General features: G+C 37.0%; 1 protein-coding gene across 10 annotated transcripts in view; it reads left to right on the forward strand.

Annotated features, from left to right (window-relative positions):
• LOC107706396 (rho guanine nucleotide exchange factor 1-like) overlaps window positions 1–13939 on the forward strand; it is a 46445-nt gene that overhangs the window by 24387 nt on the left and 8119 nt on the right. For 3 of the 10 annotated variants that reach the window (XM_016510106.1, XM_016510136.1, XM_016510144.1), the window contains 11 exons: window positions 893–991; window positions 2650–2692; window positions 2798–2903; window positions 3111–3251; window positions 6933–6962; window positions 8509–8626; window positions 8741–8792; window positions 9086–9118; window positions 9681–9839; window positions 10733–10865; window positions 12722–12733. In XM_016510106.1, the coding sequence (XP_016365592.1) occupies window positions 893–991; window positions 2650–2692; window positions 2798–2903; window positions 3111–3251; window positions 6933–6962; window positions 8509–8626; window positions 8741–8792; window positions 9086–9118; window positions 9681–9839; window positions 10733–10865; window positions 12722–12733 (926 nt within the window). Of the gene's footprint in view, window positions 1–892; window positions 992–2649; window positions 2693–2797; window positions 2904–3110; window positions 3252–6672; window positions 6856–6932; window positions 6963–8508; window positions 8627–8740; window positions 8793–9085; window positions 9119–9680; window positions 9840–10732; window positions 10866–12721; window positions 12734–13939 lie in introns of those variants that run through there. The other 7 variants (XM_016510123.1, XM_016510148.1, XM_016510113.1 and 4 more) reach the window with 6 other exon arrangements.

Below are 13939 nucleotides of genomic sequence, written 5' to 3' on the forward strand. Positions count from 1 at the left end.
AGCCGGGGGGGGTGTCATGTATGTAGATAAAGCCCTTTTCATGTGATTTAATGCATGAAAGAGTATTTCTTTCTTTATTTGGCATGCAGCCAATGTGATCTACCCCAGGTACCGTCTCCCAAATCCCAAATCCTTTATCTCTTTCTACATTTAACCTCAAAACCGTTCAGATAGGATCAATCTCACAGATGTTGATGTTCAGAAAAAAATGTCAATTATTTAGAGCATAACCATTCATTAAATTTGATTTAGTGATATCTGTGGTCAAGTCAAGGCAAAAACATGGTGGACATCTTACCCTATACTGTTTTCCTTTTGTGTACCTATATATTATTGAGTTTGACAAGTTATGGTTGCTTTCAAATCCAACAGGTACTATATTGTGTTCATTAAAAGGGTCATATGATAAAAAGAACATTATTTGGTGTATTTGGTATAATAAAATGTTTATGCGGTTTCAAGTTAAAAAAACACATTATTTTCCGCATACTGTACATTATTGTTTCATAGCGCAAAGTTAATGTATTTCCTCAGCGACCAGCACAGATCGGCTCTAGGCATGAAGAAGCGGATATCGTCCTCTTGGAAGGCCAAACAAAGTAGTTTCGCTACTTTCACACAGCGCCTTCACGACATGGCGGCAGCAACAATACTACAGCGAGAATAAAAAGGAAAAATTTAAATCGCATCATATGACCCCTTTAATTTTAGATTGGTCAATTTGTCCCTGTCCTCCCTCCTAATACTATTTTCTCACTGGTCAGCATGTGCTAACATAGCACGTATTACTATCCCTCTATTTTTGGTGTCTAAATCTGTCAGTTTTGTTGCGCTTGTCTTTCTTTAATCTTCCTCACTCGATCTCTCTCTCTTTCTTTTCCCCTTGTCTTAGCTATGCTACCTTCATGCTGACCTCTTCAAGAACTTCAATGCCAAAGACACCAAGAAGCACTTTGGGGAATTCTACAACACTTACCTGGAAAAAGGAGCGGTATGTGAACAAGAAGAGTTCTAGACATTCGGCTGTCAAGTTTGTTTATCACTTTACTAGTCTGGCTCTTTGTTCTGTCACACTTTTCAGTCCACCCCTCGTTTTCTTGTCTATGTTTTTGTTAGACCCCCTAAAGGAATGCTGGGGATTTTTTTGAAGCTGTATTTTATTTATCACACAGGTGATCTGCTGTCCGTCAGTCTTATCTTTAAGCGTGTTTTCTTTCAAAGTGAAGAAAGCTGTCTAATGTTTTAGTATATTGTTTTCTAAAATATTGAGGCAGATTAATAGGAATATGATTTGTAAAGACATTTCTGGTTAAAACAAGTGCAGAATGGTAGTTGATGCATAACCATCACATATCCATGGATGTCTTTTTATCAGTAAGGTTTTTTTTAATAGATTTATTTATGAATCATAAAAAAAAATGTTTTTACATGTACAAATGTTCCATGTAACCTCAAGTAATGGAAGGTCATAAATACTGAATGAATAATAGTTATAAAGTAATTAACAGTGATTTTAGACAAATAGAAATAAAATTATTTAAATGACTCATTAAAATGACTCAAATCTTTGTCAAGTTGGGCTGTTTTTGATTACAGTAATGTAATGTTTAATGAAGTTTTTATTTCTGTTTTTTCATGTCATATTTGGTATGGGTGAGATTTATGGTTCTTTCTGACTATACTTTGAATACATCTGACATTCATTAGATGTCATTAGAAATGGACAGCATGTTATCCAGTTCTTTCTTTCAATTTCATATGATATATCAGGTCATCATTTCCCCAACTTGTCTGTTTCTCACCCGATCCGTCTCTTTTTAGACTTCATTTCATCATTCAAAGTTTTTGTCCTTTCCCTCCAGTCTGTCTGCCTGCCCCTTCTGTCCAATGTCACTTTTTTTCTCTGCATTTTCTACCCCTGTTTTAGACATGTATCTGTGTGTTTGCCTGACCTGCTTTGGGTCATGGGAATGACCTCCACTGATGAATGGCTGCTTTTACCCCCCTTTTCATGTTTTATTTTTATGTTGAGTCTTTCTTTTTCTTTTGAATATTTCTCTCTCTGCACATTTTTTGAGTTGACATTAAGGCTATGGAGGTGTGGACTGAGCTAAAATTAAATGGAAGAAAGTAGTTCTCTGGTTATTTATATTGTTGTGACCTCTGGTGGTGCTGTAATGTATTACATGTAACACTGGAGGTATATAAAATATAAAACATTTATCTTGTATTTTATAATGTCCTCCACACTTAATACAATTTTATTTATTGTAATTAAAATCTGGAGTTAATTGTAATTTATTTATCATTTTCCTTTCTATATGTATGCTAATTCTATGATTTGTTTTATTTAAAAAATAAGCTATATATAAATATACAGGTGCATCTCAATAAATTAGAATGTCGTGGAAAAGTTCATTTATTTCAGTAATTCAACTCAAATTGTGAAACTCGTGTATTAAATAAATTCAATGCACACAGACTGAAGTAGTTTAAGTCTTTGGTTCTTTTAATTGTTATATGAACATTCTAACATGCACTACTGGTTAAGTCAAACCAGCATAGCAAATTCTTAATGCTGAGCCCTGATTTGGTCCGTTTCAAGATTTTGGATTGAAGTGTTTCCAACACATTCCTTCTCTCTTCCAGATTCTCAAAGTAACTGTGCCAAATAACATAGCCTCTGAACTGGGTGAGTGAACTTCTGTCCGAATCAGATCACTGCACTTAATGTTAATATTGTATTATTGCTGTAGTTGCATAAAATTCATTTATTTCTCTCACTGTGGTCCTTCAGACCGCATGCGTCCAGAAATGATCAGTGAAGAACAACAAAAACGCTATGCTTATGAAATACAGTTCATGCAGAGTCCACAGATTCTGCGGCAGCTGGACGACTTCAGGTGAGAGTCACGGGCCCGCAAGTGTATTTCAAAATAAAGTGAACCTGGAGCACTTGGCATTCACAATGCACATTATGTTCACATATGTAAGATTAAATTTTTGTAAAGTCTTGGAAATGCTAAATGTCAGGCCCTGGTAACAAGTACTCATCTATCCCGTTTGTCCAATTACGATACCGGTCTACCTGTACTTGTTTCCCACATTAGGCAAAAGAGGATGATGGGAATGACTCCCAATGAGCATGAACTAAATGACGTGGAATCCCATCGTCCAACCGACCGCATCCCCATGGAGATGAAGGAGAAGGCAGTAGCTGAATCCATGCTGGAAAAGATGGTAGAGGCCAAGTAAGAACTGTTATAGTAAATTTCATGTCTGTATATTACTACCAGAATTGGTATTAATTTGTCCCTAGTTGATGGAATTAGCCCATCTGTCAGTTTTCAGTGTGTCTGGTTTCTCTTTGACTCTCTTGTCATGGTTGAGAAAGAACCAGCAGTTGCTCTGGTCTTGTCTGAAACACAGAGCCAGACCTTTGCCTTTTGCTGCCCTCCACAGTGCCTAACCTATAATCCAAGTCTGATTTCTAACTGCCTGCTGTGTGATTTTTTTTTTTTTTTTGGTGACCTGTTGAGTCAAACACCATGTATGCAGTGGGATAGAGAATCACAAATACTTCTCCCTCTCGATTTGCTTAGACAGAATACAACTATTGTCAAATCTGCATTCACAGCGGATCAGAACCCCCGAGTCTCTGTCGATATTCACTCACCGGCTGCTAAGTGATGCCTATTGAATGTTTCATACTGCACAGGATCTTCTTGCTGCTGGGCTGTTTGACCCCTTGCAGTGAATTCTATAATAGCAGTATCAGAATTCACTCCACTCACTGTTGTGCTTTATATGCAGTTCAATTAACTGAGGATCAGCTGACATATCCATTGAAGCTTCATTCTTTGCTCTAAAATTGTTCTTTTGTTGTGGATTGGGCCTTTCTTTGCTTAAACTGATGCAACTCAGTCACCTTTTGAAAACACAAGGCAAAAGTTAAATGGTTGCTTACCTGAAATGGGCACGGTTTAAAACCAATATAATGTTTGTCTTTCATGACACACAGATATTTAGGAGATATGTAGTGCAATCGCCAGGCTGCTCTTTTCTCTGAACAAAAAGGACAAACAAAACAATAATAAGTGTAGTTTATCAGATTTGTCTGCTATAATCCTATTCTTACTACGTAGGGATGCACGGTATATCAGTACCATATTGATTAGCTGCCAATAAGATTTTTCTAAAGAATCTATTGGTTATTATTAGATGTTTAGTTGTTGCTTATTATTACAATTTTTTATACTGTTATAATGTAAATAAAGTAACTGGTAAAATCATTGATTTTATTTCTTAGTGATTTAAGTGTGTGTGCGTGTGTATATATGTAAATGTATGTGTGTGTGTATATCTATCTATATATATATATAATTTACTCCACAGTTTAAAAGTTTAAGATTAATATATTTTTAAAGAAGTTAACATGGTTATCAATGTTACAAAAGATTTCTATTTCAAATGTATCCTGTTCTTTTTCATCACAGAACACTTTTTGATCAAATGAATGCAACTATCTGCCATTTTTCAACATCACATGAACAGTATAAATATGTATAGAACAGAAGTCTAATATCAGAGCATTTCTGTTTTCAATTCAAACAATTATTTTGTGTGCTCCATGAAAGAAAGTCAATTATGTGAGTGAGAGTAAAAAAAAAAGTCTTCAATTTTACGTGAACCGTTTCTTTAAGCAAAGCAACTTGGGTTTTTTAATTGTCAGTCATCACAAAGGGTGGATGAGTGCAGTAGATTCACATTATAGGGTGAACACTGGGCTGTAAGCATTAATATAACACCCCATGGAAAGTGAGGACCCCCATGCAGGAAGTGAGACAGGAGGAGACCGCTGAGCCTTTCGCAAGGCACATTGTCAATCTGGATTCAGTTCATTATTTTTACACAATGAAAGCCAGCATGGATAAACTGGTGCTCACTGCCCACTAAAGGAACCACACATGTCCCTCTATTGAAAGCTTTATCATGTGCCCCATCTGTACAGATAAGTGTAGTTCCTATCTACATATATGAAACAACAATACATATTGTATACAGTAGCATTCAAAAGGCTGCATTTTTTAAAATCACAAATAGAGTAAAAACAGTAATATTGTGAAATGTTATTGCAATTTGAAATAAGTTTTTTCTATTTTAATATATTTTAAAATGTAATTCATTCCTGTGATGGCAAAGCTGGATTTTCACAGCCATTACTCCGATAATGTCTCGGCATGACTGAGAATAGTGAGTCAGATGTTGATTCAGTAATGCCCAAGTAAGGATTTATCAAACTGTGATTCTTTAAAAGAACCGGCTTATAAGAGTCATTTGTTTAGGAATCAGAAGCTCAGTATGCAGCTGGACAGAATGATGTTGTGTTTTTGCATTATATTGCATGTATTTTGCCTCTATACTTTAATGTTTGATTCAGACTCCATTTGTTTTCGTGCTCAGCAGTCGTGATTCATGCAGTCCAAGGTGGTTTGGATGCTCTGTCTAGGCACACTCTTTCTTTCTATTAAAAACACACCATGTTACAATTTGAAGTCTGTCCTATTAATCCCGAAGAAAGAAATGGTGGCAAAGAGAGAGGAAGTGGTAGAGAGAGGATGGAGTCAGAAATGCCACGCTGGCAGGAAGTCTCTGCTCTTTGGCTCTCTGCCAGAGAGAATGATGGAAAGGGGGATGAGGCAGGGGTCACGTTTGAGGCCAGCAGAGAGAGGAAAAGAGCGAGGGACAAAAGCCGGTTTGCAGTGAGACAGGATAGTTAATATATGCTAGACCAGCGGTGGCGAACTCCGGTCCTGGAGAGCCGCAGCCCTGCAGAGTACAGCTCCAACCCTAATTAAAACTCACCTGCCTGTAGCTTTCTAGTAACCCTTCAGACCTTGATTAGCTTGTTCAGGTGTGTTTGATTAGGGTTGAAGCAAAACTCTGCAGGGCTGTGGCTCTCCAGCACCGACGTTCACCACCCCTGTGCTAGACTAAAGTGACATTGTGCCAAAGTAAAGTGACAAAAACCTGCATGGAAGACATTGTGTCTCACATTCAGTGACATTATTAGAGACATAATGCGTCCTCAGAGACTTCACACTGATTCTTTTTATGTCTAGTGGTCTCAATATGGGTATTCAATCTTCATATGCTTTCACACAATCGTCCTCTGTTTTCCCAAACACTATCCACTTCCTCTCGCACAGTTTTTTTTCTCCCTCATTCATGCTCCTCCCTCAGTACAACAGTAATGACCTCACTTACAGACGCTGTCATTGGCTGCACTCTTAATCTGAGAGGCGGATCAAGGTTTTTGATTGGCCAGACGCTGGGGATTCCTTATCACACTCCTCCTTTTTTATTATCATAGGAATATAAGTATCTGATTTCCATGTTCTTGCATGCCGGTTGCATCAGGCAAAAACACAGTTAAATAGCAAATTCCACTGCTGGAGCACTTCGCTTGCTTCTGGACATCGCCGTAGGACAACCTCAGTGCCTTAGGAGAGTGCCATCATAGTTTTTGCAGTTTGAGAAGATAGTGTAGCTCAGACATCTAGTTTTGCAAGAGACTGTTTCATTGCATTGTTTTGTATTTAAAAAAAAATTGCCTGAGTGCATTTTTTTGATGCACCACCATTTTTTGTAGATCTTTTTTTTTTTATTTATTTTTTTTTTAATTTAATTTGCAAGTGACAGAATATGTTCATTAGTTTGAATTCTACAAACAATACAACAGTTACTGTCATTTTGAGTCAGGAAAAGCTTGAAACCTTTAGATTCCACCGTCCTAAAACGGAGTTAAAAACCGGTCGAGAACGAGGAAGAAAAAATGTTACTTAACTTTAAGCGGTGAGTCCTTTAGACCAGCATTGTGTTGCAGTTTTCCTTTGATATCCCTCTAATTATTTATGTTTTGTTTTTTGCAGCCCCTCAATTGTTGCCGACAAGGACAAAAGGTGAGTCTTTTTTCTTTATCTTCTTATCTTTTTTTAAGTGCAGATGCAGAATGCAAAAGTCAGTCGCATGTCTTTTTCTGTGATCATTGTTGCGTTATAGATTGGTGTGTAGTTTTGTGCGTTTACTTTTTGTTTATATAATTAAAGTCATCAAACAGTCACTTTTATGTAGTTGTAAAAGTATATATTTACTTTTCTGTAGTTGTAAACCCATCTTTTCAAATGAAAATTTTATTTTTATGAAGTTATCAGTCATTCATAACAGTTTATATTGTTTGGTTGGATTGATTTGATTGCTAAGAAATGCAAAATAAGCATGTATTATGAAAAGAACTCCAGGCTGAAGTTAACATTGTGCACAATGTGCCCATGAGAAAGACTGTTAGTGAATACTTGCAGCTGTTGCAGTTGTTCATTTTGTCATTCACAGCTGTGCCACTTAATCCATGTGTGCATGAGACAATGGACATGTACATGTGCACAGTCTCCTCCTCCAGACTTCTGTCCCTCCCCTTTCCAGTCCTCCTCCCTCTCCCTCCTCCCTTTCTCCTCCTTCATTGGAGATTCTGTTGTTCTTTTAAAGTGAAGGAAATGGCTTGATGCCAATTGAAGATCCCCTCTGAGGCACTTAGGCAATTGGATAGTGCACTAGGGGATTGCACTGACTAGTTGCAGATCACATGACTCGAGTTGCACAGAGGGAAATTCCTCTGTTCACAAACTGTCTCACTGCAACTGTGACATTCATACATTTTTGTATAGTGAACTCTGAGGGATAAACAATATACACTAACATTTAAAAGTTTGAGGTCAGTAAGGTTTTTTTTAAATGAAATGAATTTTTCTGCAAAGATGCATTAATTCGATCAAAATTGACAGTAAATACATTTTATAATGTAAAAAAAAAATCCATTCATCAGAGAATCATAAAAAAAATAATGTATCATGGTTTCCACAAAAATATAAGGCAGCACATGTGTTTTCAACATCACCAAATCAGCATATTAGAATTATTTCTGAAGGATCATGTGACACTGAATACTAGAGTAATGTCTTTTGGGAAATTCAGCTTTAACATTACAGGAATAATTTACATTTTATATTTTACAGATTACATTTTTGTATTATTTACATTTTTATTATTCTACTTTAATATGTTATTTACAATTTGACTATTTTTACTCTTTTGACAAAATAAATGCAGCCTTATTGAGCATGAAAGACTACTTCAAAAAAGCAGTAATGTGTTTATATATACAGTCTATGCAATTGTGAATTTTAAGCACTTAGGGTTCATAAAGCATATCATAATTGAATTTTGTGGACATCTGAGTTTACTTAGAATACCAAAAATACCATCATTTCATGAACCACCCTAAAACCAATCAAGTGTCACAGAAACCCTAATTAACATGAAATTTTTTATTTGCAAAATTACGTTGTTGAAGTGTTGCTGATGACACATTAAGCTATAAAGCGGCTTTTTTTTCAGTATTCAAATTTCAATATTCTTTGTAACCTGTTCTGTTCTTTTTACTTCCTTCAGTAACTGCGTCTTTGGAGCAGTTGCCTTTTATATGAAGCACCTTGGTGTCAAGACCAGAGCACTTGACAACAAGAAGACTAAGTCAGGATGGCGGCCCTCTGTCCCTTCCGTGCTGAAGGTTAGAAGATATGCTCCATAGTTTATTATACAACATAATTCCTCTGATTTTCATTTTACAAACTGAATTTGTGTTATCTTGTCTAATATTATCATTTCCTTTTCTGTTGAACAGCCATGGGGAACCAACAAACCCAACAAACCCGACAAAAAACCGCCTCCATTCCGTACGTACTCGATAAAATCTCTTCCTCCCTCTCCCTCAGAATACATGCCCTACTTACATCACATGCTCATTGACCAAACCTGTATTATTTCACTGTGCATTCAACCATTTACACTAATTACCAATAACATCTGCTAAGATCATTGAGACCAATGTATATAGAAACCAGAAGGTGCTTCTGTAGCTTATAATATGAGAAATATTCTGCATATATTTACTGAAATACCTGCAAGATCAAAGATGGATGTCGAATTTAAAGGAACTTGTTTGTGTTGCTATGTTTTCCTCTTGCAGATGATGGTAAGCAAACTAGATTGGACTTTGAAGGTATTATGGTCTGTTCTTTGGGTAGATTCTGTCCTCTTGGATGGTACATTCCCTTGCTAATCAAATCTAATGCATGTTTGCATGTTCCACTTCAAACTCATGGGTTTGTCTGTAGTCTTCGTTTCCTTATCCATCTGTTTAGCAAATCTGATTTGATTTTTTGGTTGAGGTGACTTTGGCTGTGATAATGTTTTTAAAAAGTGTTTTTTAATGCTTGCTTACAAATCTTTTAATGATCTTAATATACCACAGGTGATGTATTCACAAACAGATTTCAGATTTGTGTGTGTTGTTTGTTCGTGTTTGGGTCCCCATTTACTTAAGATTTATGGGCTTGATGGACCTTTGAAATGCCCTTGCCCAATGAATGACTAACACTGTCGGATCAAACTCCTGATTGCCCCCTTCTCCTTCATCTAGTTGTCCATCTGTCATGTCTTCTTGTTAGAACCACACAATGATCATCTGACAATCTTTAATAATTGTTTATAATTGAGCATGTTTGACATGTTGCTTTTGATTCTTCCTCTCATCTGTTCTCTCTTACTTTCTCTTGGTCTAGTAAAGCCAACCAAACCAAATGTCCCACCTCATCGAGAGTCCATAAGCGATAGCGCCGCCACTTCAGGGCGGAAACCTGGTGTGGTGGGGTCAGGTAGCACGCATGGCTCGGAGAGCAGTGAAGAGTTGACTCCTAGTCCCGACTCTCAGAGTGACACAGGTGAGGATCAGAAAATCCCTTTCATGTGTTTTAGATTTAAGCACATTGGACATGTGGGAAATCAACTATCATGGCGTATGTGAGTCGTCTGGAAATATAAATGGGAATGAAAATAATATATACAAAGCTGCACTGCCACCATACTTAATCAGGGATGCACCAATATTAAATTGTGGCTGATACAGACAAGCCAATAATCACGTTATGGCCGATAACCAATAAATGGCTAATATCCTAATTTTGTACTCTTTTGTCTAAATAAAAAATAAAACACTGACTAAAATCAATAATTTTAATGGCTACATGAGAACAACAATTTGTTTATAACTATATAACATTTTTTTATTTATATTTATTATAATGTTCATTCTGAAAAAAATTATAATTTTCATTTTGAGATTTGGTAAAAAATCTGCATTATTACGTAGTTAGTGTTTTTAATGATTAACATTTAGTGAGTTTTAGATGATAGCAGGTAATCTAAATGTTAAAAATTTGTGTGGAATGTAGTGTTATTTTAGAAACATTTATATTCTATTTTAAATTAGCTTTTATGTTCACATTTAAATTTAATTTTAAGTACTTATGTGATGATACATACATATGAAACACACACACACACACATATATATATATATATATGATAAAAATTTTTTTAATGGTTTTAGTTTCAGTTAACAATAATAACTCTTGTACAATTAGATCTCAAATATGAGCTGATAGCAATATAATCTTTTAAAAATCTGTAATATCGGCTGATAACTGGTATGGTACCAGTATATCATGATACCTAGATTCATTGTGAAACAAACAATGAGGCTACAAGTGGGCTTTGATATTATTAAATGTCCCCCTAATGTTTCATGTGCAGAAATGTTGTCTCTTTCCTCCTGTAGGTGTCAACAACAATCGCTCAGACCCCAAACCAGTATCAGAAGGTGGAGATGTATCTCCTGTCAGTCTGTCCATCTGTGAACCTCTCCCTGTCATTGACATGCTTCCAGATGACAGTCAGGACAGTGGCAGGTAAGAAAGAAGGAAAAGGAATGAGAAGAAGCAGATATAAAAACAACACTTAAGAAAATGAAAAACATTAAACAAACATTTAGCATACTTTTTAAGTTGTACAGAAGTAGTTACAGTCTTACTTTGTACTACTTAACAAAGGGAGGGTGGAAAACCTCCCTGCCTGCTTTGTCTCGGGGAGTGTGCTGTGTCCCTCCTGTGCTGCTGCTCCTGCTGCTGCCCGCAATGTACGCTACCCTCCTTAAGGACAACAAAGACCAAGACAATCCCTTACTGCGCATACGCGCCTCCCTCCCTTTCCCCTTCTATCCTAGCTCCCTTTCTTCTCACTTTCATTTTTTCTCTGCATTTTGCCGCCTCTTTTTGTTTTTTACCTCTTTGTCCGTTTGTTCCTTGTCCCACCTGATGTTTTGCAGTGTCAGTCATTTTTGTTAGCTTTCAGTTTGCAGTTTATCCGTACCGCAGTCTTTCTTCGCATCCGGTCAGCGCTATGTCCCGCAATGTTGCGCCAAGGCACGACGCTATAAAAATAAGCAGATTCTGTCTGAATTTGAGCAAACATTATGATTGCCCAACTATTTGAAAGGTTATGTTTTTGCTTCGTCATTAAGTAGGTAGATATTTAGCAGATGCTATCATCCAAAGTGACTTGCTGTGCACGCATGACAAATTTTGCTGGAGTAACCTGATGTTCTGCAGTTTGGTACAATGGTGATAGTTACTTGTGGGAACTGAACCAGCAACCTTCGGTTTTCAAACATAAACATAACTTAAAGGGTTAGTTCACCCAAATATGAAAATTCTGTCATTAATTACTCACCCTCATGTCTTTCCAAACCCGCAAGACCTTCGGAACACAAATTAAGATATTTTTTGATGAAATCTGAGAGCTTTCTGACCCTGTATAGACAGAAACACAACTGGAATGTTTCCAGACCCAGAAATGTAGTAAGGACATCGATAAAACAGTCCATGTGACATCAGTGGCTCAACTTCAATACGAGAATACTTTTCGTGCGCAAAGAAAGCAAAAATAACATAACTTGTTTAACAATTCTTCTCCCTGAGTTATCGTCTTCCACCATTTTGGAGAGTACCACGACGCATGCGTGCACTTTCTCCTGAACGTAATCAACGTAATCAGCGTCGTTTACGTTCAGGAGAAAGCACGCGCATGCTGAACATAAACAACGCTGATTACGTTGATTATGTTGATTACGTTCTGGGGAAGTGTGCGCATGTGTCGTGGTACTCTCCAAAATAGCGGAAGACTTTAACTCAAGAGAAGAATTGTTGAATAAATTGTTATTTTTCTTTGCGCACAAAAAGTTAAGCCTCTGATGTCACATGGACAGTTTTACCGATGTCCTTACTAAATTTCTGGGTCTGGGAACATTCCAGTTTTGTTGTTGTCTATGCAGGGTCTGAGAGTTCTCACATTTCATCAAAAATATCTTAATTTTTGTTCCGAAGATGAATGAAGGACTTACGGGTTTGGAACGACATGAGGGTGAGTAATTAATGACAGAATTTGCAATTTTGGGTGAACTAACCCTTTAAAAACTCAATGTATCTCCTTTACTTACTGTTTATAGTATATGGCATAAAACTAGCATTACTGGATTAGCTGTGCAGTTTTATTTTGCTCGTGCAACTGTCCTTCATGTGGAAACATTGTTTGTTGCTGGTGTTTGTTGTTGTAAGCTCTGTCTCGCTTTATTGTTGGCCTTGAGATTTTGTTCAGGGTAGTGTTGAGGTTATTTGGTTTATAGTTGGAAGTTTTGGTTGGGTGTTTGTTGTTAAACGATTTGTTCTCTGTTATGCTGTAACTGTTCGTTCGCCCTATGTTTTTACAGAAAGAAGACAAGGTGGGTCTGCGTGATTGTCTCTGGGATTTTCTGCCAGCCTCAACTGCTACTGATACACACATGTTCTCTTACTAAACACAGTTTACATTACATTTTATTATTCATACAGTAGAAAATATTGTACAATGAATGTCATGGTTTTTAAGCTTTAGATTCATATTTAGACTCACACAGACATTCATACTCACTGCATGGCTAAGTATGGTTCTTCTCAGGTTTTTGGGCTTTAGGGATTGAGGGGAGAAGTATCTGCTTTTTGGGACGCTTTGCATGAATGAAGCCCACTTATTAGCCAATAGTGTTTTATATCAGTATAATTGAGGTGTTCAAACGCACGAGATGCTGTAAATGACACATTAGAAAGAGCTGGAGATGTTTGTTAATGTGGGTTCCAGAAGGGTCTTTGAACTGATGGGGCTGAATGAATCTCCCTGGTCAACTAGTGCTAAATAACATGTTACACAGTGGTTTTTGTAACATCATTTGTCTTTAACTTTTCACTTACTGTTTCTTCTTCATCACTGTTCAATTTTCTGTTTCTATCATCTGTTCATGTTACCTTTGGTCTGTGGTCTCTAACCTCACTGTCATTTAATGTTCTTTCCACATTTCTACTACTTCATTACTCCTTTCCTTTCCTTTCCTTTCCTTTCCTTTCCTTTCCTTTCCTTTCCTTTCCTTTCCTGTCCTGTCCTGTCCTTTCCTTTCCTTTCCTTTCCTTTCCTTTCCTTTCCTTTCCTTTCCTTTCCTTTCCTTTCCTTTCCTTTCCTTTCCTTTCCTTTCCTTTCCTTTCCTTTCCTTTCCTTTCCTTTCCTTTCCTTTCCTGTCCTGTCCTGTCCTGTCCTGTCCTACCCTATCAAAACACATCCAGTCTTGTCTAGTATACTATGCGCTGTATTTTGTCCTGTCCCATCCTGTCCTGTCCCGCCTATCCTATCCTATCCTATCCTATCCTATCAAAATACATCCAGACTTGTCTTTTATACTATGTGTTGTATTCTGTCCTGTCCCATCCTATCCTGTCCAACCACATCCGGTCTTGTCCAGTATGGTATGTCCCTTAATTTCCCTTTCTTCCATGTAATTTTTCCTTCATATTCTCTTTCATTTACTTTTTCCTTTTTTTCCTTTATTACATTTTTGTTTCCCTTTTCCTTCCTTCCTTTCTCTTCTTTCAACCCCCCCCCCCCCCCCCCCCTTGGGGGT

This window comes from Sinocyclocheilus rhinocerous, unplaced genomic scaffold, assembly GCF_001515625.1.
Source record: "Sinocyclocheilus rhinocerous isolate Xijiao unplaced genomic scaffold, SAMN03320098_v1.1 scaffold1333, whole genome shotgun sequence".
NCBI lineage: Eukaryota > Metazoa > Chordata > Actinopteri > Cypriniformes > Cyprinidae > Sinocyclocheilus > Sinocyclocheilus rhinocerous.